Source organism: Helicoverpa zea, chromosome 2, assembly GCF_022581195.2.
Source record: "Helicoverpa zea isolate HzStark_Cry1AcR chromosome 2, ilHelZeax1.1, whole genome shotgun sequence".
NCBI lineage: Eukaryota > Metazoa > Arthropoda > Insecta > Lepidoptera > Noctuidae > Helicoverpa > Helicoverpa zea.
The window spans coordinates 8,952,299-8,978,653 of record NC_061453.1 but is presented as its reverse complement, the minus strand read 5'-3'; the positions used below and the strand labels follow the sequence as shown (position 1 = coordinate 8,978,653).

The following is a 26,355-nucleotide window of genomic DNA, read 5'->3' as shown; positions in this document are numbered from 1 at the left end:
AAATGATTCAGGTAATGAGTTACTAAGATCAAAAGGATTTTACATGTTAAATTTTATCTAAATTACTTTCGAGATATTTTGCTTTGTTATAGCTATAAAGTTTTGATTCTAACATTAAACACAGTAGAACATTGTATTACAGAAATGGTAAATACATGTATCTAACTCCGTGAGCGCCTACAACGTTCAGTGACGTAGAAAGAGACTGGTGCGCAATGTGTGACGTAGTGTGCCATGTCTAATGGAAGCCCTGCATACCAAGGACTCAAAGCTTGAAGGATGTGGCTCTATCAAAACGTGCCTGCTACTACCTACAAACTGAACTCTAGAACTATGCACTCACTACTAATTATACCATTTGTTTGTTAGTAAAATAGGAACGTAGTTCGCTAGTTACGTAGTTCGCGTAGACATAAATATTTTGGACAGTATTTGCAACTAAATGCAGTTCAAAGTTTGGAAATGAAATTACAACTTTTCAATTATGAAATGCAATTATCATTCATTCTAGTTTGTAGAGCTAACATTAGCTGCCGAAGTTTTGGAGTAGCGCTAACATTGCTCTGTTTGTGAACAACTCAGCGAGTCCTTTGTAGCGATTAGTAACGCGCCAGTACTCCATGTACCTAAATACCGGGACAACATATATGTATGTTACGATATTCCAGACTCAATCTAGGCTAACAATGTTTCCAACACAATCTGATGTCTTAGTACTTAGGTACAGAGGAATCTGCGAATTTGGGATCAACGCATAGTTTGTTGATGAGCTGTTTTCTTTTGCTACAAATAAAGTTTTAATGTGTATTCTTTCAATTTTTTTCAATAAAAATGATCATTTAAATTTTTTATTTAATTTGACAAAACATTTGAAATTAAAATTGAGTAGTTATTAAATACATACTTTAAAGAAATAAATAAACAGTAATTAAGTGCAATCTACTTAACTAATAAATATATTTTACAGTAAAACGTGCATTTAAAATATTACGTATTTTATTTAATGCACCTAGACTACAACCCAAAACATTTTCTCACCCCTAAAATACCAAAGCCCCAAAAGCATGGGAGTAATAAACCCCATAACATGCCATTGAATTCGTATAATACCACCCCAAAGGCTTTGTGGTTTTCTGTACTAAGGCTGCATAAGTGACGTGGAGTCCTCTTGCTACGTCACGAAGGGGTCGATACTTCAGGCACGGAGCGCGGCGCGTAGGCTCTGCGGTTGCTACGAGCGCCTACAGCGAAGTACGCTACGCTTTCGCCGTAGCGTGCGGTAGTCAAATTGCTCGTAGCATTTTGTTTGCGCGAAATAGTTGCGGTGTTTTCTTTTAAGTTAACTTAAAAAAGAAATTAATTAAATCTTTTGGGACTTAAAGAATATTATATAAAAGTAGGTTTTTTTTTTCAGTTATTTTATTTCATGTTATTTTACATAAATTACGTAACTACAATGATTTAATACCAAAACGTTTTAAAACTATGTATACAAAAAATTTGGTAAACTAAATTGCTCAGTTTTAACAAAAAAGCGTCTTTCCCCCGAAAAAGTTCAGACTTCGTAAAAGTTTTAGTTAGCTGAACAAAATGCGGGACGGAACGCGTAGTCGACGTTTCAGAGGTTATTTCTACCAGGAGTTCAGGATTACGGAGATATGATTTTCAGGCAGTTTTCCACTACGTCTATCTAGCTCCGTATAACGTGTTCCCATCAAAACAAAACTATTATCACTGTGTACACTCCGTACTTTTGTAATTTATAGCGCTGTTTATAGTGAATAAAGTGTGTATAGAATAAAAATACAATAAAACATGTTGATTGGGTACTTTGTAAGATGTTTGCTTGTATAACAGTCAATTTATATCAAGGACAGAAATAAATAATCAGGTTAATACAAATAAATATAACGTAAGAAATTGATAGTTGTTTTTGTGGAATTAAATGTATTTCTTATAAAATGCCCGTGTTTTGTGGTTAGATATCCTAACAAGCTACGTCTCATAAGTATTGTTAGTTATCGTACTTAAAATCTATTTTGGTTAGTTGACTGCTGTTTTGTAGATTTAATTTACAATGTTTTAACACCCCACAGGTAACTTTCAGATACAGTTATCAAAAAACTTTGTTTGGGTGGTCCCTATATTATAATTCCTCGAATACTTACTGTCTAGATTTACTTTAATCTTTCATTTATTGTAAGATTTTTTTAATGTAACAACTCGTCTTTTATCCATTCAACCAAGTAGAGTAGGTTACGACGGGTCAGCGAGATGGATAAATCTTAGAAATTGAATTAGAAAAAACTGCATATCAAAAACGGAATACCTATAATAATAATTAAATTACAAGCGATTTACCGTGGATTTACCACCTCTCGCTAGTAAAAATCTTAAATTTTCGTAGCCGTAGTCACTCTTACAAGTCGTAGAGCCTCGGCGTAGCGCGTAGTAGCGAGGGCGGTTTGGCGTAGTCTCTAAAACTTGCCCTCTCAAATTTTCCGTAGTGACGTAACGCCTTGACTACGAATGTACTAGGGTAGCATGAGCGATGAGAAGGGTTGTACTCGCCATAAGTTGACAACTAACGCGGGCGCCCCGCGCTTGCTAGTGTAACACAATAGGGCAACATGATAGTGAGAAGGTAAAAATAGTTTTGTCTAACTATTGGGAGGGGGGTGGTCACGAGGGGTGATGACGTCATACATGATAACCAGTGGGGAGGGATTCGCGAAGGGCAAGTGACTGATGATTGATAATAAACGATAACAATGTTTGGACATGGAAATATATCGATGCTATGCAAATATCATAAGGGGACAATGTTTATCATGCCCAGGCAGGTACATCAATGATAACGCTGTTTGCAGTGCCATTACAGTCCCGCGTTTGTATTTAAAACAAATGTTTAAATCGTTCGAAATAAGACAAATAATAAATTAAAAAGAAAGGTTGCTAGTTTATAAACATTACCTACTTTTCGAATGTAAATCTCGATTACATACATGTACATGTTTTATCGAGAAAGCCCGTTACGACCAATCAAACAAATAACTGATTATACAGTTAATATCTTCAAAGATTACAGTTACGAGGACAAATGTTCGCAAGCAATTTGGTAATGAAGGCCAGAGAATAGACCAGAAGAAACATAAATGTGTGTTCAAGTGCCGCACAAAGGTGGAATCTCGCCTAGTCTCATCATCATCTCATCGTCATCGTCTAAATACCCTCTTTAGCCCTCTTACACAGTTAAGTTGATCCAGAGTAACTTTGGCAGAAATCCCTTATTATCTACGTCATTAAGTTTCTTCTATTCTGGCCACCTATGTACACTTTGGCTTTAAGAGAGATTTCTAAAACCACTTCAATATTCCTCGCCGCTTAAAATCTACCCTTTGCATTTTCTAATTTATTTTATTTAAATTGTTAATTTTCAAAATAAATTTTCAATTCAAGATTATTAAAAAATGGTTTTAAAAACTTTTAAGTTACCTAGTATATATTCTGAGAAAACCCGTCTTAGTTTACCTAATGAAAAACTTTGACACACTTGTTTGAACTGGATTAACTTATCAAAAAACAGGTACCTAACGATTTTTTAAGAAAGACAAAGCACGTTATAAAGCTTAACCAATAATCACTCTAAATCATCGTCAATGTCTCAGATCTTGATTGCCCCAGCATGCTGCACTTATTACGCATTTCTAGCCAGACGTAAGCCGATCGATAAATGACGTCCTCAGAACCGAAACTATAGGGGTAGCTTTATATCCATTATTTTATGAAGCCCTAATACAAAGGGTCACGATTCGGCGCTGACGTCGGCCGCACGCGAGGGGTGACTCGTCGGGGGTGAAACGGTACTCGACTATATGATTGTGACGTCATGTCTCGGTGACGATTGCTGAGGGTCGAATAAAATTAATCTCGACCCTACATTTAAACGATTTAGCTTTAGAACCCCAATAAAATAAGCGCAAATAACAATTATCTGGGGATCAGAATCTTTTATATAATATATTTAATCCGAGGTGATGGTAATTATTTTAAAAGGTACCGAAAACAAATATTTCCAGATAGATGTAGTTAGGTAGATATGCAGTCTCGTTACATAAGTTTCGGAACGCAGAGACCTTGCAAATTACCGGTACGTGCCAAAACTGTGAATCTTTGGCATTTCACGTGACCTTTTACCCCAAGGATGACGCTTCGGTTGGGGTTGCTCTGTCCGCACCAGAGGTCGATTCGACCAGGAAAACAGAACACTTAAAGATGTCTAAGTCGTTACTTATCGAGACAATTGGGTGTTATCTTTTGATTTGACAAATAGGTTTGATTTCGGCCAGATAAGTTTTTTTTTCTTTTTTGCCTAATTGTCATTTATTTTGCCTATTTAAACTTGGTGTTTATTTGTGACATAGAATCAACTGTTTATTTTGAAATTCGTACATGAAAATTCATCGTAAACCACTTCATAACTGACGTTTATGTTGTCGGGGAACTTAGGCCATATACATATACCTAGGTCATAGTAAATTTTTAGGTGTTTGCGGTCTGCTCAGATAAGTATTAATTGATTGGCTACTTCCAGAATTTAAGCACTAAATACCATTGATAAATACATAGGTATAAATACGGATAAAAACGACGAGAAGCGATCAACTTTTCTAGAAGCCCAATTCAGTCATTAGGTATAGTGTTTATCCTTAATTCAATTACGATCAAGTGTCTGAACCATAAAACCGACCTTGACATTTCAGTTATCAAAGGTAGGCGTGTTGATTACAACTAGGCACCTACTTAATCACAATAAAAAGGTTCAAGTTAAGATTTATTTAGGTAATTGTGCAAAAACAATAAAACTCTTACCTTTTATTTTTTTTGTTTTATGAATTCCTAACACCTCCATTCTACTCCTACCTACGTTAACCATCCCACTCAATAATGGTCGTTCCGAAATCGAATAAGGTATTTTAGTTATTCCTGAATTCAAAAAATGTTTTATGAAGAAGAAAATCTGTGGGAATTCCGGAAAAATTCTCCGCCCACCGGCTGATTCGGAGGGCGGCGCGAGTCGATGTCACGTGGCGAAATTACTAGGGCTTCATAATAACAAAAGGCATAACCGTATATTTAGAGGACTTTATAGCATTAACTTGGCTTCTTTCAGAATCACGCGCGACATTGATAAGAATCTTTTAATTAGAGTCGTTCCTAAAATAAACGACCTTTTACCGATATTTAATGAAGCTCTTAATGCTAGTAATACATTCATGTTGAGATAATTTAGATGTTATGCTTTTAATAATGTTGTTCCGTGCCAAGAATTATTAGCTGCCTTATAAATGGAAAACAACATGGTTGTTGATTTATAAATACAGATAAGTATCGACCTTATTATCAAAAGCTATTTAAACAGACATAAACAAAGGTTAGGTCTGTACCTATCTTTGTTATTATTATCGTCTCTTAAGTTAAACAGGATCTAAATCTTGCCCTAATGGTAAGTGAAGATAGTGATCGTAAGGCAATAAGGTTGTTGTGGAAGGCGGGTAACGCCGCTCCGCCCCACACCGCCCGCGTAGTCATTTCCCGGAAGTTACGTTTTCATGCAATAGTATGCACTAGATTCGAAACCTGCTAACACCCATTTAACTATTTGGAAGTCACATGATATATGTAAGTTTTATCTATACTAATATTATAAAGAGGAAAACTTTGTTTGTTTGTTTGGTTGTAATGAATAGGCTCAAAAACTACTGGACCGTTTTTAAAAAATATTTCACCATTCGAAAGCTACATTATCCACGAGTAACATAGGCTATATTTTATCCCGGTACTTGCAGTAGTTACCACGGGACGCGGATGAAACCGCGGGAAAACGGCTAGTCTGGAATATACGCTGACGATAGAGAAATAGGTATACTATCACCTTTGAGGAAAACTTTTGCCTACTATAAAATAATTAATCAGCCATCTGTAAATTACTTTGCCATGCCTTTTTTATGTTCGAAAGCAAGTCCATGACTAATGCAAAAATTAATAAGGCCATAATGAGTCCCGCTCTTGTTATATCTGTATCTAATCGCACAACACAATGGCCGTCTAGTTAGGAAACGCAACAAACTGATTGCTGAAGGCGTATTGCCGCTCCGCCCAAGCCCGCCCAACGCGGGCCATTAAGGGCGGCAACAACTTTTCTCGGGCGGCCAGTGTACTAGGCTCACAGAACCTAGTAGGAGATCTGATAATGTTTGGCAAAAATGAAAGAGACAGGATATCATATCATCCACGCATGCGCATTAGACGAAACCGTCGGATGCTTCTCATATCCTGAGAGTTCGTGGTCAGCTACGGACTGCGAACCACGCTTATGGAAAGGAAAAAGATTGCCGCTGGTGAACGGTCAGAGTTTCAAGATGTGTACTCAAACCCTGATCACCGAGTTTTTAAAACTTTTCTTCTATCTATGTAGGTTCTAAGTACCGAACTTACACGGTCTCAGTGGGTTTTATAAACTGTTTTGATAATTCTGAATTTTCAGGTATTCAAATATTCATGTTATTCTAACTATTCATTTTTATTTTTTATTTAAGCACGCGCTTAACCCTATCTCACTTGATGGTAAGGGACGATGTGATCATTCTACATTAACATAAACAAATACCTACATTCAACAAGCGTTGAATAGGAGTTCAATACTATCCTGGAATAGTTGCAGTCCAGTATGGTTGCAGGTAGGCACAACTACAAAAGAACTTAGTTACGGGAAGTTTTAAGGGCATAATTAATTATCTTCATGTATATCAGGAACCCCTTCGTTTTGGAATTTTGCTTATTGCCTGATTCTAATGGGGACGCTCGCAACTGGCCTGTCTTTTTATTTGGAGAAGATACCTACATGATACATACTTACCTCTTACATAGGGCTGCCATCCGGCCGGGTTTCCCCGGATTTGTCCTCGTTTGGAGGCCGTCCGGGGGCCGTCCGGGCGGGGTTTCAAGAAGTGTCCGGGGAAAACCCGGACACTTTTCATGTAAGGAAGCACCTCATTGAATTTAAGTATATGTTAATAGTAAATGGATTACAAAGTATTATTTTGTTTAAAAAAAATCGTACTCGTTCGGAGAAAAAATGCGATTTACGCCAAAAGTCCGGGTTTTTTTAATGTTTGTCCGGGTTTGGCGAAATTCGAGATGGCAGCCCTACTCTTACATAAACCATAAAAGCTACTACAGACTATATGTTAAGCTGTGTATACGTAATAAATTGCGAGACACAAAATCCAATGAAAACTCTAACTCAAAGAGAGCAGTAGGCATTTAAGGCCCTTTAATTTTGGCGCAGAACGACCTTAACCGTATGAAAATGATGTAGTGTGCTGACGCAGGCTGTGGGTACTTTCATATTTCATTTTACGTAACGTTTCGGGAGCAGCAGCGACATTTCACGAGGCGTGCTATTAGGGAGCGGGGTATTGAGCATCGGGTGGCGGCGTCGTACGGCGTCGTAGGTCGTGACGCGCCCGAGTGACGTCACTGCCGAGGGTGGAGGGTGCGACAGCCGGCAGGGCAAGGGTACTCACCCCCCAGTGAAAGTCGGCCCGACGCCGTCAGTACAGCCTGGCTCGTCGATCGGCTCGTACACTTTACTCCTCGCTCCTCTATTTACACCGATCGCTTAACCTCAAACCTCTGGCGTCGGGATCAGATATTATTGAAAACGCTACAAATATTAATTTGGTACATACGTTCAATGATACATCAATGTTCTAATTCCGTACAGTGAGTTAAAAGTTGTTAAAGTTTCGAGTGCGGTGGTTTCGCGCTAGATTCTTTTTTAAATAACTGAAAACGTTTTCATAAGCAGTATTTAAATCTAGTCTAGGACCCAGTTAAATAAGCAACGAAGCTGCAGTTGTATCAGTGAACGATGCTAGGTACGTTTAAAAGTTTTGCCCGAACTCTTTGTTTACTGTGTCGAATTCACTTTAAGCTTTTCATGACAATGTAAAATCGCAAAATACTATAAATAAGCGTATAACCTACTTATTGTGACCATGAAGCGAGATATTTGGAATACCTAACTTTCCGAAAGTGCTACTCGAACCAATCCAACAACGTGGAAACTAATTACAGATTAAGTTGAAACCCTTCAGGTGTTAGTTTAAGTGATGACCTACAAGTCTAAATAATGAGGCCTTCGACTCCTGTTAACCCAAACTTTTTATTTACAATCTAATTTCAGCGCCGATGCACGAAAGCAGCTAAAAATAGTCGGGGTTTGCGCGCTCGTGTCTGCCCGCAGCCGGCCCGCGTTTCTCCCTACACTATTTCTGTCTTATAGAAAAGCAATAAGATATTCTACATGCTAAAGAATACCAGTGGACGGTTTCCTTGTAGATAATGAGAAAAGTGCGTAAAAAGAAGCCGGTTGTCGCGAGGCGACAGTGACTGATGGTGTTATTATAGTGTTTACGAAGTAATCATTGTGCCTGAATTGCAACGCATTCGCTATAAGGTAACTGAATACATTATTCTTGACTAAAGATGTGATGTGTAGTTTTCTGGAACACATAGTCATGGACGAAGCATTTATAAGTTTCGGATAGTATTCATAATTCTCCGAATTTATTGTCTTCGTCATGCTATGCCGTATCTGTGATATTCAACTTTATTGCTGGGTATATTTTCTGAATGTCTACTTTGCGTTTCGGTTTTTGTCCTTGTATATGTAAATTGATGAGTCTCTATGTAATACATTATTTGCTTTTAGCGTAGCTTCGGCAATAAGCTTGAATTTCATGACACCGTTTCAATATGAATATGAGTGACTACGTTTCGTGGTAATCCTGTCTATTGCAAACGGATCTCTTCAAATTGAACTAATGTAGATTAACGTAAACAAACAATAGCTTACTACAAAACATCTAACGTATACAATATGGTTATGTGTACAGCTCTGGAAAATTAACTTTATTACGTGCATCCAACTGAGAGCTGAAGATGTTTACGATTATTTCCAGACGTGTACCTACATTCTATACATACATACATACTTGTATATTACAGTTCTATATTTTTAAGCTAATGTTGAGGTAACATCAAAAAACCGTTTACATAAAAACTATTGTTTTTTATTTTTAAACAAATAGAAATTCAACAAACAAATGTAAAATAAGCTTTAACAGTCAATATATATATTACAAAAAAAACAATAACAAGATTTGATATCATTTGAGCTTAAATGGCATTTTTGTGATATAATTAAGGAACTTGTTTTTGATATATTTCTCTTAAAACTACTTTATTGGAATTTCTTTTTGTGTCTTGCTGTGAGCCCAATTAAGGCACTATTTTTGTCAATTACTTAACTAGCAGCTACTTCCTAAGTACTACACTAATACATAAGTACATATCGACAGGGAAGACTAGGGCTGTAACCAATGTGTTATACAATTTCCTTGTCTACATACTCTTTGCTACATTAACCGTCTATCACACAATAATAATTTCACTATATTGCACTCACACTCACACTTCATAACTTTGGACTAAATCTTGGTATTTGGAAACAAATGTGTTCAACATTAAAATTAAAACTACCTATAATGCATTAAAATACAACTTTGATTACATCTAGTAAAATAAAGGTAGGTACGTAATATAAAATTATACCAAAAGGTAAAACAGGAATAAAATGGCTCTGCTTTGCAAAATAATTAACAGTTATAAAAATTCTATAAAATACATTAAATAGTATACCATAATATTTTGTGACTTAATTCTATTGTTAGAAGCACCAGTACAATTCCTATCAAAGTTTTATCTATTGTTTCCGTGACTGTATTTGCCTACAGCTGATAAAAGTGTGTTGATATGCTTACTTTTTGAAAATTGGATCCAAATAGGCTGTCACTTTAGGCCATATTTCATCAGAAGTGCGTCCCTCAAACTCTTTGAGTATACCTTTCTGTTTATAAAAGTCTATGACTGGTCTTGTAATACTGTCATAAATTTCCAAACGCTTGCGCACAGCCTCAGGTTTGTCATCAGGCCTTTGAATTAAATCTTCACCAGTCACATCATCCTTGCCTTCAACCTTGGGCGTATTGAAACCAATATTGTACACCCGTCCTGATGCTAAATGCACCCAGCGGTTCTTTACTCTATCTATAATCACTTCAAATGGCACTACTAAGTTCACTACAACATCTACAGGTTGAACCTTCCACAAGGCATTTGCTTGAGCCACAGTTCTCGGGAATCCGTCCAGAAGCCATGGTTGGTTTTCAACTTTCTTCAGTTCTGTGATCATAAATTTTATCATCACATCATCTGGAACCAGTTTTCCTTCATTTAAGTATTTTTTCACTTCTTTTCCCAGATCAGTTTGTTTTTCAATGTGGTCCCTCAACTTGTCACCACTCGATACATGCGCTACGTTATACTTCTTTACTATTCGGGATGATATGGTGCCTTTCCCCGACGCAGGAGCGCCAAGGATCAAAGATTTTAGTAATTTACTCGTCGAAGACATACTTGCCGACCTTTGTACTTTGATATTCACTGCTAATATTGTGCGCTGCGTATTTCTACGAGTTTATCATATAACCATAGGTAGACACAGACAGTCGCAGTATAATGACCTCGTTTGTTATGCGGAATTTATTGGATAATACTTTATCTGATTATATCTGCATTTGATAGTTGATAACACTCTGGTCACCGCAAAATACGTAACTTTTGTTTTAATTTCGTAATATATTTCCTTCGGTTTCTGTATGAAACTGTGCTTGATTTTAGTTGATTTCGTTGACTTTGAACTTAAATTATTTTAGACATTGTGTATTTGGTTAATTTACTGTAAAATAAAATTAAAATACACATGAAATCGTAATAAAACACGACACTGAACCAATCTAAACCGCGCACAGTATATTCTCAAATGTCAAACGTCAAACTAGAGATGGGTAACTCAGGAGTGATAGATACAAATGATATGAATCATTCCATTTGAATCAATCACTCTTCATATCTTTACATATCCGAATGTGTCAGTAGTTCAGTATATCTTTCTTTACACCTCACTCACTCGTCGGTCATCGCGTCGGGTACTAACTAATCTGTGGCGTCGGATAGCTTCGTCGCGCGCCATTGGTTGAACGTCAAGCGAGCCGTCTCGCTCGCACCCATACGATTACGAATGTCGTTACTTTGACCACAATAAGTTGACACCCAATAATAAGTTGTTAACTCTATTGCTCACGCATAAGGCTTATAATTGTTTGTCCTTAGTGAATATTTCGGTATTATAATCTTGTCAAATGTATTGAAAACTTACCGCCTACCGAACAAACATGTTTTGACTCGAAATACACATTTTGAACTAAAATTTAATTTTCACGTAAATAATTTCGTAGGTAGACAGTCCTAAGCCTGTGTAAAGTATGAAAGGAAATCAGAAGGCTATTTCTATTTTTATTTTCTAATACTTACTAAACTAATGCTTATACTCAATACTAGATTGCGATTGACTATTCATTGAACTAATTAACATAAAAGAAGTAGGTTGTACCTACAGTCATAAGAATAGTATTTTTTTTAATTAGAAAAAAGTTGTTCAATCGCAACCGCTCAATATATCAGAAAGATGCAAACAACAACCAACCTATCACTATATCTGAATGATCTATTTGAATGAGTGAGCCGCACACGAGTTGCGAGTTTAAACGAGCTACTGAGTTATACTGAACTACTGATATAAAGATATGAAAGAGTGATTCATATCCCAGTGATTGAAAGATGCATATCTATCTTTTCTTTTCAATGACACATTTTGCCCATGTCTACGTCAAACTGTAACGGGAGCGTTCGTATTTCAAAGCGTTTGCTAGCGTGGAAGCTAAATGTATCCAATGTTTCGCGTATCGATTTTGTTGCCAACTGGTACCATTTAGGTGTTAATTTTATTAATAACGAGTTTCAGTAATCAGAAGGTAATTTAATAACAGTTTAGTTCAAAACCTCATCATTACAAATAATTTAAGTAGATGTGCGTGCATGAACGCATATTTACGTAATGTGTAAAAAGACCGCGAATTTTAAAAATAATTTAATATGGAAGCGTGTAGAATTTTATATAAACTAAAATACCGAGAACTTAGATTGAATTATTATATACTTATGTTTTTTTTTATCTTGCAGCATGGCGCTTGTAATGTTACCTTGTGATCTTCCCTGGTGGACGTCGGTGCAGCGTCATTTGAAGCACCTGCTGCTGGCATCGTCGCCGGCAAAACTTACAGCCAGCATGTTGAAAATACATGACATGTGCAAGTGAGTATCCTCAAGTCTGAAGAGGAAAAATATATTTTGTTTTATTTTTAGGATTTCTGAAAGGTACTTGACTTGTAATTTGACGAATAGATAATATTATAATACGACTTTTTATCCCAACAGCATAGGTATAGATCCGGACGACGACATCAAGGACCCGGAGCTCATGAAGGGACTGGAGGTGTTCCTAGAGGAAGAGATGACGGAGGACGAGCGGAGGCACTTCCTCGACAACACTATTAGGATCATGGTGAACAAGGCGCTGCACCTCAAGCGCTGGCGGCCGCCCAAAGGACTCATGTTTAGTTTACAGCAACAAAGTACGCAACTACATAAATAATTAGCTTTAAAACATGCAAATGCGAATATATATTCTAGAAATATGACCTGTCTTAATTTCAGCTACCGGTCTGTTATTTAAGAACTGTATTGACCAGATTTATTTTTTGAAAGATAAAGATGGGAATCGAACCGCAGTTCTAGTTATAAATTTTATCTAAGAACTGTCTTCCTGCGGGATTTTGGGGAGTTCTTAGATAAAATTTACAGATGCCTTATTTGCCTTGCCTTATAATATTCATCCAAAGTACCTACGACCTATCTACCAAAAAGGCTCGGCGGTTGACGTCAACGTTCCAAAATATCACTAATTGCATAAACATGATGGATCATGGAATGCAACGATAACTTGCGTAAACATGGCAAAATATTGGCAGATAAGTAGATTTCATATATATCTGATCATGTCCCGATGACATCTGATTATAGCGTGATTTATTGCCTGGAGATGTGCGTAGGTAGGTAATTATATTGTTTAAATGTCACAAATCCTTATATCATAATCAATTTACGCACTCTTTAGAAGATTTAAGGTTCCTCACTGATATGCTCATACTCGTCTGCCTTGGAACTCCTGAAAAAACGAATAGGTATATTAAAACCAAATCATCGTTTAGTTACCTACTTACAAACATTGCGCACATTATACCTACAAAGGCACCTTAGGGATGGAAGGCAATCCTTATTCTTGAAGTAACGACTTACACTTAGGTAATATTGTTTATACGCCAAGCGAAATCTAGGCTGGTTTCTCAGTTGCGTAATACCCTGCATTATTATCGTGCTCACGGGAAACATGTACGCATTACGTCGGAAATCAGTAGATAACTTAATTTGAAGGGAGATTTGCAAATTATAGTTAGGTAACTATTAAGTTTAATAATGCTTTTTTTATATTACCACGAATCTTTAGGTATGAAACAATTATCTCAAGGCATTAGATACCCTACATAGCCTACCTACTTATAAAATGTTCCCCTTTGAATCCACTTTTGTAGTCTATTACGGCACCCGATCTCTAAGTAGGTAATGCCGCAGTGGGATATCGGATATCAGGCTTAGCGTGGGTTTGATTAGCCTTTAAAAATATTTTCGCTTTTGTTCCAAGTCTTTGAGTAATAAGATTTAGTCCTAATAATCGGGTTTTCTTTATAAAGGTTTTTGTTCGGAAAAAGGTTGTCGCTTTTAACCCTTGAAGAAAATATGTAACGAAATTGGTTCTTCAGTAATTTTAGTATTCAAGAAGCCTCTCCTTCTACAAATTTTAATTTGTTACTAAGCGAAAACTGTTAATTTCAATCCAGCCCGGTTTCTTTTGGAAAGCGAAAAGAATGTTTCACTTTTATTGGTTGGCAAGGAATGTGACTTCTGCATTATTGTTAGGAATGGGAAACTAAATTCAGCTCGGACCATTTCTGCTATTTTCTAGTGCCAAGCAGTCAGGGCACTAAATATTGATCATCTATGTTTTCTTCAAAAATCTCGAATAAGCAATTTTTTCTGTTGCTAGGTGACGTAACAGAACTGGAGTACAACTTTGTGTCAGCGTTGGTGGCGCACGCCTTCTTCTCCACGAACCCCAAGAGGACGCTCAAAACACACCCTACACTTCAAGACTTCAACTTTACACATTTTTTTAAGAATTTACACAGGTATGGACTATTTTCAATATCAATTAAATAGACTAGCTAGTTAGTTACCCAAGTTCCTCATTTTCTTAATGCAAATATTTTTTTGAAGAACATCAAAACATCTACCTAATTAGCGCTAATGTACACAGAATGAGCCATCATTATGTTACAATGTAAACTAAACTCCCTTCAGTTGTTCTTTATAAATAGACACTGACATCACAATTAAGAAAAGTAGACCAAATCGATTCACAGAATTGCTCCAATGACAGTCAAGTGGAGTTTTGATTTATTGATCCTTATTTGTTCCAGAAAATCACAGAGGAACAAATTAAAAAGCTTGCTCCACTACTTCGAATGGTTAGATAAGAGTAGCAACGAGGGATCCATTAAATTAAGCAGACAGGTAAAGTTTTACCCCCAGTTATTCTAGAACGAGCACTAAACGGCTTTATGACTGTACAACACGCAAATACTCCGCATTCTACACACCGCGCACTACCACATAATGTCCATTCATAAACCGTCTAGACCGTATTCTGGGAAAAGAATTTAGGAACTGGTCGTTGACATTTTAACGTGCTACAATTTAATGAGGAACGTAGTAATTACTTAATTATTAACTCCCGAATGGGTCCTTCAGAAGCTGCTTTTCAGGAAGATAATTCTTAAACGTAATTTTTAGGTGATGACCTCAAAACAGTGGTTGACAATAGAGGACTGGTTAGAATGCACGCTGCCCCTATGCAAGCTACAAGTGAGGCACGAGGGTCGTCCGGAGAGATGTGAAAACGACGAGGCCATCAGAGTCTGCTTCGCTTCCAGTCGAGTTGGTGGGGACACGCTTATTGATGGAGATTCACAGGTAAATCATAAGTTTTCCATTGCATTATATAAATACACTAGCTCGTGCCAGCGGTTTCACTCGCATCCCGTGGGGACCTCGGCACGAACCCGGACAAAAAGTAGCCTATAGCCTTTCTCGATAAATGGGCTATCTAATACTGAAAGAATTTTTCAAATCGGACCCGTAGTTCCTGAGATTACCGCGTTCAAACAAACAAACAAACAAACTCTTCAGCTTTATAATATTAGTATAGATAAGTGTTATGTCACAGATTACTATAATAGTTACTGTGCTTCACAGCTGTTCTTAATCTATTGTGTCTACGGAATTACATGGCGATCATGAAATTCTGTGAATTCTTCAGAAGTCATAATTTTGTAGTTAATCGTTTCTTTGTTATTTAAAACACAACTTAAATGGATTTTGGATGTATCTTCATATATTCGGTTCTTTAAAAATTACTCTGTGCTAACTGACTGGTCTCAGATAACCATTTTCTCTTCAAGTTTCAGAACTAAGGTGGTTTACTATCAATTTTTCAGGAGTCCCTATCAATGTTCATGATGCCGGAGTTACTGCCGGCCATGCTATCGGTAGAAGCTTTAGAAGATAACGAGGTGCTCAAGGTGGAAGGCGTGCGACTCTTCAGCAGGATCTGCGACAAGAGACAGAAGACCAAAGTGGAACTGCTGGAGGAACCTAAGACGGTAAGACACAATGTATCCGCTTAAAAGGAACTTGAACTTTCTGAGAGTTTCAAGCTCTATCGTAATTGCTGTAGCTGATTCATCACCAAGCCGAAGGTTAAAAGGGCGATGGATAATTTTGGTCCCAGAAACAGACCTTTATTTACTTTGCTAACTTCTTATTTACAGGTGACTGTATGCCTAATGGACGCAGAAGACTATAGCAAGCTGCCTTTAAGCCAATGGGAGGAAGACAACGTTTTACGAGAGCTCAACAAGTGTCTACTAGCCTTCCAACAGACGCCTATGAAAAGCAGAGATGGCAACCGCCATGAGAGGAGGCTTTCACCAATAGGTTGGTTGAAAATACTACTACGAAAACCTAAGTTTGCAGGAGTAGGACATTCATATTCGTTGGGCTCCAAGCTCCAACACCTATAGGTCCAAACTAATATTGCCAAGATCACGCGATTGAATTGACATGTCAGCATTTTTTGTTCACCTTCTTTAGGGCCCTTATAGGGTCCTTAGGGCTTCCTGTAAAGTTAAAGTGGACCTGAGTAAAACCACCTATAGTTTTTTTTTTTATATAAGGTCTCTTTGGTGTCCCATTAGAGTGTTCTTAAACTGACACAGGAAATAACAATGTACCTTTTATTAAAAAAAGCGAAGATTGATAAATCCAATTGTTTATCTAACTTTTAGGAGAGTCGTTCAGCCACACGCCACCTGAAGTAGAAGCGACGGTAGTCATAAAGCAGGCCTCCTCATGCAGCACGTTAAACAGCTACAACAGTCGCAGTCCTTCACCACAGAACTACTGCGCGGCCACGCTCAACCTTAACGATCCTAGTAAGTGCTTTCTTCAAAACTACTTTAATAAATAAATCTTTATTTTCTCCTCATTTATAGTGTGTTAAGTACATTATAGAGGTACTATAAGTTCCATTTATACCTGTGTATCAGATCCCAAGTTATCCTTTTATATTTTTTTCTTTTAGGTAGCACATTTTGTTAGGAGAAAATCACTCGATGGTCTTTTGAAATGCAATACGATAAAATTGCAATAGGTAGCCTTGGATGAAAACTTATCCTATCACCAGCAGGTGGGGTACCTGCTAAACAAGAGAGAAAAGAAGAAAGAAAGAAAATAAATAGAGAGCTGGAGAACCTAAGTCATGTACCTCCTTCATAATAAACAATCAAACCAAAACACACAAAACTTAGATATATAAACCTATCTGCAGTACATTTCTTGCAGGAATGCCATCACTTCGTCTCTCACAAAGTTCCCCTATCTACAAACCTAACCTTCTTTTACTTCGTTCCAGGCGCAGAGTTCACAAAGAAGAAATGCTGGCTGTCTCCCGACGGGGGCATGTTGAACAACCGCAGAGGTCGGTTCATAGTGCTCGGTTCCTCAGGCGAATGCTTGCCAGTGACCAGGTCTACGGGAGGCATACAGGATGGGCAAGAAGACAGTTTGTACTCCAGTTGTAACTCCAGCGATGATGAGTACCATAGTGCCAATGATAGCTTTGATTACGGTAAGTGGACACTGTTTAGTTGGACGTAGTGTAGTTGAATATAACACCCTCCGAGCCTTTTTCCCAAACTATGTTGGGGTCGGTTTCCAGTCTAACCGGATTCAGCTGAGTACCAGTGCTTTACAAGAAGCGACTGCCTATCTGACCTCCTCAACCCGGATACCCGGGCAACCCGATACCCCTTGGTTAGACTGGTGTCAGACTTACTGGCTTCTGACTACCCGTAACGACTGCCAAGGATGTTCAATGACAGCCGGGACCTACAGTTTAACGTGCCATCCGAAACACAGTCATTGGTGTCTAAGATATACTTAGAAAGTACATACAAACTTAGAAAAATTGCATTGGTACTTGCCTGACCTGGGATCGAACCCGCGCCCTCATATTCGAGAGGTTGGTTCTTTGCCCACTAGGCCACCACGACATTTGAATACACAGTAGTTGAATATACCGCTTGAAAGAAATCTTGACAAAATAAAAGACAATCGCCCTCAATAAAACAAACGACGATCGACGACCTTCATCTATGAGGGGTCGTTCGTCGTTTCGCCCCACAAGCGATTGGCACCGCGGTGCCAATCGACGAAGTACAATTTTTGAATGGGTCGATTCGCCCCGCGGTGCCAATCGACGAACTACACATTTGGAATGGGTCGATTCGCCCCACAATATGAAACAGTTCTTTTTTTGAAATTGTGATTGTAGTCAGAGGAGATAAGCAGTTTTTATTATAACATTTTCCGTGTAGTATCATTACCTACTGAAGTTTCATCCATACTTCAAAACCGAAAAAAATGCATTTTTGTATCTGAGTTTCATCTTACGATGTACCAGGACAGCATAAAATACTTGAAGTAAATATAAAAAAATACTTGATAAAAATATTCTGAATAACTAGCTTAAGAGGGCTTAAGCTAGTTATTCAGAATATTTTCGAAGTTAGCATAAGCACCCATTAGGACTTAATTTCATGAAATCTGGTAGTTGTGAAATTTTTCACAGCTCAAAATTCTCAGGAGGCAAAAAGACTTAGATCTTTTTCATAATTTTCATACAAACACTATGTTTTTGCTGGGATGAAGAAGAGGAGCAACAAACTCCCCAGCAACACATGTCCGTCTGTAGGTTAGAAGAACCTTTCAACAATTGATTATATATACATTTGTGTGCAATATGTATTACATTATACAATATGCAGCCTCTACATACCTTAACTAACTCAAGCGTAATGAATTTAATGAAAAGAAAAATAGCCTCCAATTATTTATAATAGAATATAACGGAGTGCCCACCTACATGTGCTATAATGTACAACATGGATGAAACGAATATAGTAAATTAGACCACTCAGCCAGGAACGTAAAAATATATATATATATAAATGAGTTTACATATCCTGGTCGTCTTACTGACAATATAAGTAGTAATACTTATATTGTCAGTAAGACGACCAGGCACCACAAGCAGCACCTGTTCACGAGCTTAACGCGAGGATCAGCCATCGCCCCCCTCGCACATTTTTGAGGAAGGGAGGCAACCCGACCGCCGACGCTACCACAAGCAGTGCCGTTTAAGGGAGCAAGACGTGCTCACTGCTACACAACTCAATATCAAAATCAATTATTGTCAGATCTCGCTAAGTAGTGGTCCTTATTAACTATACCTAATTTTTTTTTTTTTTTTTTAATTAGCCTATGCTGTCCCACTGCTGGGCAAAGGCCTCCCCCAAAGCCTTCCACTTTTCTCTATCCATCGCTGCTTGAGGCCAGTCCGAGAGGAAGCTGTCCAAGTCTTCCCTCCAGCGTTTCCTTGGTCTCCCTCTCGGTCGCCTTCCATCCTCCGGGATCCACTTTGTGGTGATATTGGCCCACTTGTCCGGGTGCATTCGACAGATGTGACCCGCCCAATCCCACTTCAACTTTGCAGACTTATTGCCCACATCAACTATGCCCGTCTTGGACCGGATCATGGTGTTGCGTATCCGGTCGCTAAGCCGTATGCTGAGCAGGCTACGCTCCATGCTTCTTTGGCATACTTTTAGCCTGGACTTCTGAGATTCGGTTAAAGACCAAGTCTGAGCGCCGTAGGTTAGGATGGGCAGAATACACATGTCGACTAGTTTTCGCTAGTCGACATGTATACTATGTATGTATGTATGTATGTATGTGTAACTATAATATATTCAAGGCAAAAGAATTTATTAAAATACAGTGCATGTATCACGTCAGTAATCAACGACCACTATATTTGAAGCGGGTGGAACAGCTAATTAGTTAGAATATTTTCGAAGTTCGCATAAATTACTTTCTCTAATGTTCGGGTTGTCGGAAGCCAGTAACTCTGACACCAGTCTAACCAAAGGGTTGCCCGGGTAACTGGGTTGGGGGGGTCAGATAGGGCAGTCGCTCCTTATAAAGCACTGGTACTCAGATACATCCGGTTAAACTGGAAGCCGACCCCAACATAGTTGGGAAAAAGGTTCGGAGGATGAGGATGAATTTGTCTAAAATGCTGAACTCCTAGTACCCAATATAAGAAAGTTAAAATAATCTCAATTTTGATGCAAAACGTAAATATAAAAAAAAAAACACATTTTTCACACAGTAGTAACAAAGTTTATATTAAGAGTCCATTATTCTAGACCAAGTATTTTGCTTATAATATTTTTGATGAAAATTATGAAAAAGATCTAAGTCTTTTGGCCTCCTGACGATTTTGAGCTGTGAAAATTTTCACAACTACCAGATTTCAGGAAAAGCATTTCAGTGGGTCAATTTACCTACGTTACTTTCTTCTCATGGTAATCTGGCCCATGCTTTTCAGGCCGAGTTTTCCCAACTGTTAATATTCCTAGAGTTTTACACAATTCACTCACATTTACACTTCTGCTCTCCTGGTAGATGATGTCAATTTTCGTATCGACTGTACAAATAAATAATTGGAATTGACGATATTTGAAAAGAGTTAACCAAATGTTTTACTGCGTGGTGCGAATCGACCTATGCTTAAGATACCTTGGGCCATTCGCCCCGAATAAAACAAAAACCAAAACTGTGGTGCCAATCGACCCATTCAAAAACTGTACTTCGTCGATTGGCACCGCGGTGCCAATCGTTTGTGGGGCAAAACGACGAACGACCCTCTATGAGAGAACAGCAAGTTTTTTCAGACGAACAATCTACATTATTTTCTCAAGATTCCAATTCTTTGACTGTTCTTTTCATTAATATGACTATAAGAAAACATAACACCCCTCTTTTTTCATAATGAATTTCAATATAAACTCCTTATATTTTCAGGAAGCGAAGACGAAGGTCGAGGCGAGAGCGCTCGTCCCAACTCGTTTCAGTACCTCAAGGAGTTATCTACTGAAGAAAGACGACTAAGCTTCGCTGACCGGCTGCGGGAAGCGTTGCGGAGAGAGGCCGAACATTCTACCACCACCAGCACCGGAGACTGGTCTACTGATAGCTCTAGTTATGCTGTGGGCATCAGTATATCTGGGGCAGAGGTGCAGGACAATGATATCAGGTGTGTATATGGCACACTTGGAAGAAGTGAAAAAAGGTTTTGCCCACTTACCCCAAAAATATAACGATCTTTAGGTACATCTTTGCTTCATTCTTAACACAGACCTTCCGTAATAGGTACCTGAATCTTCTCAAAATTTATTGTTTCAATCACAAATTGTCATCAAACTGCTATTTTTTCTAGAGTTTCTAGGTCTACTAAGAACTATTTTCTTTGGGTTCCATCCCGAAACCCAGATACATGACTAACTTTGCTTGTCCTCCAGGGTAAAACGCGGCGGTTCAGTAGGATTCGTGCTGACAGAGAAAGAGACTGTAAGCAACGGAGACCCTTCGCCGAGACACCGACCGATAGGCAGGAAGGAAACTGGCAACAGTTCCAAGTATAGCTTCAGCACTGAATATACGTGAGTTTTCTTATATTAAGGACTTCTTACCAAATTCTCTTCAAGAAATAACCTTTTCAGTTAAAATCCTAGATTTCTGAAGTCAAGTTCATATATTGATACCTACAAGTGTTTTCTTATTTTAGTTCGGAGTTAGAAGAAGTGTACGAGCAATTCAACCAGTGGCTCAACGACCCCATCGTCGACTCAGAATCGGGCGAACACAAAAATCGAGAGTTAGACTCTCGAGACTTGGCTGTGATTAGGTAATGTATCTTTTGATCCGTCTATCTACCTACATAAAACAAATTACACAATAAGACGATAGAGTGACAAAAACTTGTCTGAACCTATTAAACCTTCACTATTCAGAATCTATAAAAAACAATCCTGAATAACTTTACAAAAATCGTAAATCTAATAAAAAGTATAAAGTTAAGGGCAGCCTGCCTGTCCCAGGTCTCATTGAAATGCTATTCCAGACACGGAGATTCCTCTTTGCCTCTTTATGAAAATGGTATATTAGACTGCGAAGGACCTAGTTGCGAAGACACTTCACTTTTGCAGTCAAATCAAGTTTTTGATAAACCAAATGTATCCAGGTAATAGACCTGTGTGTAGTTTTGAATTGACCACCTTTATGATTTCGCCTGATACTCTATCGCGACATTACATCCTACTTCCAATTTAACAACTTGCACTAGCGACAAGATTTTCTTCTTCGATGGATAAGTATGTTGAATGGAGATTTTAGTGAGCAAAGCAAATTGTGATGTTACTTCTGACATAAAGCGGCGCAATGACCGAACGTCCATCTTCAACGAACATATCTGGCTATTGTTTGGCTGTGTTTGTGCCGTCCGTGTTTGAACTACATTCTCTTAGGATTTTATGATTGGCACCTAGCAAGGGTAGTCAGCTGTTTTGGGATTCTTCGAACTTTTCAACTTTACTTACAACTTTACTTTGAAGCCCGAGTCTATAATAGATATCTGAAAAGACTAGCAAATATACTACTATACTAGATACTTCAAAGCCAAAGAATGTAGGTATAAAGGTAGGTACTTACAGGAAGTAAGTACCTACATATAAAGAAAAATAACTATAAAATGAAGTTATGCTACACAAAAATATACGCAATATTATAATATAAATAAATACTTAAATAATATACTACATTCTACTGTATTACATTAAACGCCTTCCTCTCTTCTATTTTGCTGTGCCCATCAGGGTCCATAATTGTGACTACCTCTATTATTTTATATTTTCCACCTAATGTACATTATGGAATGCAATAAATGATACGATATGATATGAAGTTTTGAATGGTCTATTCGGCTACCATATATGTAGTTCTTGTCGAGTATCCTTACTTGTCCAAAGTTGGGCATTGACTTCACGATAAGTAATCAATAGGTATGCAACAAAACACATCTACCTAACGCATCACCTACCTTCGAAGATCTGTATGAAGTATGTTCAACACGTCAGGTTCGCGGGGTCGTTGCTGAAGCGCACTCTGTCGGAGTCGCTGGCGGTGGGCGGCGCGGGCGGCGGCGCGGACGCGGCCGAGCTGTACGGGCGCGAGCCGCGGGCGCTGCCGCCGCGCCCGCTGGCCCTGGCCGCGCGGTCCCTGTCCCTCGAGCTCGCCAGGCACAAGCACCGCCTCGCCGCGCATCTCGTACGTACATACTTGCACTACTTCTGTACTTGTTAAAACACTACTCAAACATTCCAAAGGCAATTTTGTTACAATAGGTAACGACTACAAAAAAATATTTTGCTTCGTAAGGTCAATCAACCAGGTATTACAGACTCAGCTGATTACATCAAGCGTTTCATCGATAGGTAGTACCTACATGCAAAAATCAAGAAGTTGCTTTCCGTGTTCTCCGTGACAGCATGAAATTTTATGATTATTTACAGAAACCACCCACTTTCTGAAGGTCCTTTGCCACTAATCTTGCAGATTTTTTATTTCTTCTTAGGAATGTGTGACCATTTTGCAGATGACATTGAATATTTTACTTTCAGAAAACGGGTGTAAGTTACTCCTTCTTGTATTCATGTCTTATCTAAGTTTTGCGTTAGTTTAAATAAAGATAGATAAAGACCAATGTGGGTAAGAGATCAGATTCAATTTACTAATGGACGTAGGTAATAAGTACTTCCTAATACGTATAAAACATTTACCAACATTGATATGACTCAAACCACGACTACAAATGGAAAACGCGATAAACAGTAAAGTATTTTCGCTTACTCAGATTAACTCTCAAATTTTAACAACCTAACAAAAAGCTCACCCGATTTTAACAGGATTGAGTAAAATAGTCCACATTACCCCGTGCTAAAAAAATGTTGGGCTAACCAATGTCTAATGTAGACGACTCTGTAGTGATTTACCGTAATGTACCTACTTTATTAAAAAACCGCGAGTTGCATAACAACTGCAAGGCTGATTTCCAAAAGGCATTCGGATTTCCAAATTAATTGAAATTAATTGCTGCAATTAACAAGGCTTTAACATCAAAATTATCTAACCATCGACCTAAACTGCTATATGTTTTGACAGAAACGTAAAGTTAAAGAATCTATACCGGAGGAGATAATAGAGGGCACGCGAGCGATCGACACGACACACTGCGACGACGTCAAATGTACGGACAAGTCGACTGAGACGGGCTCCGTACCGCCCAACCCAAGTCTCAGGAAGAAAAAGTTGAACTGGATGATAAACATGATCGTAGAAACTATCGAAGAGACCGTCGAATGCGAACCGGTCACTGTAAAACTAAAGAAACCGAAGGTCAGGCGTGCACCCGGCTGTCGCTAACTCTAAACACTCATGGCCTTACTACAAAAACTTTAACCACTGTTTTACACTTGTCTAAAAAAACTGTGGCTCCAAAATGAACCATATGTCAACGTCATAATTTGACATTATTTTAGACAAGTCTTAAACTGACGTTAAAAAGTTTTTGTGGTAAGACGGTCAGTATCTACTAACATAACATGATTATAATCGTCTTTGCTTTCTGTCGAAACATATACTTCTGTGGTGTTGCATGTAATAATCGAGGCTAAATCAAACTTCGGCCAAACTGCATCTTGTGTCTCATAATTTGATCAGCTCAGGTTTGTTGGTCGAAAAACTTTGAACGCAGGAGGCGCGGTTGAGTAAGCTCGAAACGCACTGTGTTAAAGAAATTTTCACCTCCTCTTCGTATACATTCGTCTCATCTGTAAACGCTAATATAAAATTTTATGTAAACCTATTTAATATTTCCGTTGTGTTCAGTGTCCCTCCGATTGACATATTAAATACAGCAAGCTAAAACCTATTCATGCATAACGATTTGGTAGCACTGAAAACGCACTACGGAAGCTATTGCTAATCGCTTGAAAGTATAATGTATTAAGTACTTTATCCATTATTTATTATTAGATATCCGTATATTCTAGACATGTATTATTTTGGTGTAATTCAATATACCTTTATTAGCCGTATCAGATTCTTTACACAAAAAAAAGACATTACTCACCTACTAAGTAGGTAGGTACCGACTTGTATATTTTGTGCGAAGTTCAATTTCGATAATTCGATTGTGGCGTAACAGATTACAGAGTAACAGAGATATAAGTTACTGGTACTTATTTGACACGAGCTGCAATTCAATCGTAAGAATCTGGTTAGGCTGTGAGTAGTAAAGTTTGGGGATGTAGAGTGAAGTTGATCGCTACACGGTCCGCAGCTGTCGCAGTTGGCGCACAAGATCGTGTCGGGCGGGTCGTGCCGGCCGGTGGCCACGGGCAACTGGGGCTGCGGCACGCGTCTGCGAGGACACCCGCAGCTCAAACTGCTGCTGCAATGGCTGGCTGCTAGCGTGGCCGGAGTGCCCGCACTCATCTATTATACGTTCGGGAACGAGAAACTGTTCAAGGTATGTAGACATGTGCCTATCACTGAAACGATAGAGATTAACTAAAGAACTAATTTACTGCCTTGTGAAAGAAAGACTAAAAATCCTCAAAACTTGAAGCTTTTCCAGAGAAGAAAACTCAATTTGGTATTTTTTTATTGTCACGCCTTAATTTTTTTTCATCCACAGTTGGACACGCTCGTCCGAGTACTAGTAGACAGAAAGTGGACGGTGGGTCAACTAGCCCGAGCCGTGCTCAAATTCGCGCGACAGACGCTCCACGAGCCGCACGTCATACCAGACAACCACTCGCTGTTCGATGAACTCATAGGCATCGAGAAGATACCTGACGACACATAGCTAACACTCAAACAGCGACGCAAGGCTACGAGATAGCCGGCCGACTACGGTGCTTGCCACTAGTTTTTTATCCAAAGACTTCGATTGTATTAAACAGCGTCACACCACGGATTAGTTAACAAAACGAGTGAGTGGTGGCACGTGACGGTCGACAAACGATGTCGCCGTTGAACTTTGGACTATATAACTATACCGCGTGTGTAGGACATGGAACTCCTTTTGTGCACTACTCCGTGACACAATGTTAGCTTTGTTCGGTCACTCCACTATAACTCATTAATGCATTTATGTTATTCCGTCATCATACTCAATAGTAAGGTGGTTCAACTGTGTCTTATTTTAAATAATGTTTGTGGACTTTTAGATATTTTTTACGAAATAGTTACATGAAAGCAATATTAGCGTTTGATTCGATTTAAAATACAACTAAAAAAAAGTATTTTTATACAACTATCGATTAAAGTACAATTATAAAGTTTATCTAATGTAAGTTTTATCAAGTCATTGTTAATAAACTTGATTAAAAAAACGTAAAAGTGATTTTTAATTAATACAAATTTTAATAAATTTACATAATTTATAGGGCAGTGCTAATATTAAGACTGTGTACTGTTTATAAAAGGTTTCCAAAGTTTACCAAATTCCAGTTTTTTACTATCGCGATACGTAATCATCCTAACGAAGTTAGCTACCATATTTGTAAATATTGGATAACGAGTTATTTCTTATTAAACCATCACATACATGTTATGTAGCTTGAC

General features: G+C 38.3%; 2 protein-coding genes across 7 annotated transcripts in view; one reads left to right on the top strand and one right to left on the bottom strand.

The window, feature by feature from the left end:
• Positions 1-6,346: 6,346 nt before the first annotated feature.
• Positions 6,347-26,355, top strand: part of LOC124639532 — a 34,138-nt gene continuing 14,129 nt past the window's right edge. The window contains exons 1-19 of one of the 6 annotated variants that reach the window (XM_047176960.1): positions 6,347-6,474; positions 6,600-6,740; positions 8,252-8,524; positions 12,211-12,342; positions 12,466-12,662; positions 14,192-14,333; positions 14,625-14,718; positions 14,998-15,177; positions 15,702-15,866; positions 16,035-16,200; positions 16,551-16,697; positions 17,177-17,392; positions 20,692-20,923; positions 21,189-21,329; positions 21,455-21,574; positions 22,803-22,992; positions 23,887-24,120; positions 25,067-25,255; positions 25,424-25,767. In XM_047176960.1, the coding sequence (XP_047032916.1) occupies positions 12,212-12,342; positions 12,466-12,662; positions 14,192-14,333; positions 14,625-14,718; positions 14,998-15,177; positions 15,702-15,866; positions 16,035-16,200; positions 16,551-16,697; positions 17,177-17,392; positions 20,692-20,923; positions 21,189-21,329; positions 21,455-21,574; positions 22,803-22,992; positions 23,887-24,120; positions 25,067-25,255; positions 25,424-25,594 (2,715 nt within the window). In that variant the 5' untranslated portion in view covers positions 6,347-6,474; positions 6,600-6,740; positions 8,252-8,524; position 12,211 and the 3' untranslated portion in view covers positions 25,595-25,767. The other 5 variants (XM_047176951.1, XM_047176966.1, XM_047176992.1 and 2 more) reach the window with 5 other exon arrangements.
• On the bottom strand, positions 9,119-10,947 carry LOC124639617 (GTP:AMP phosphotransferase AK3, mitochondrial). The gene has a single exon (XM_047177059.1). The coding sequence runs from the start codon at positions 10,541-10,543 to the stop codon at positions 9,887-9,889; it is 657 nt and encodes a 218-aa protein (XP_047033015.1). The 5' UTR covers positions 10,544-10,947; the 3' UTR covers positions 9,119-9,886.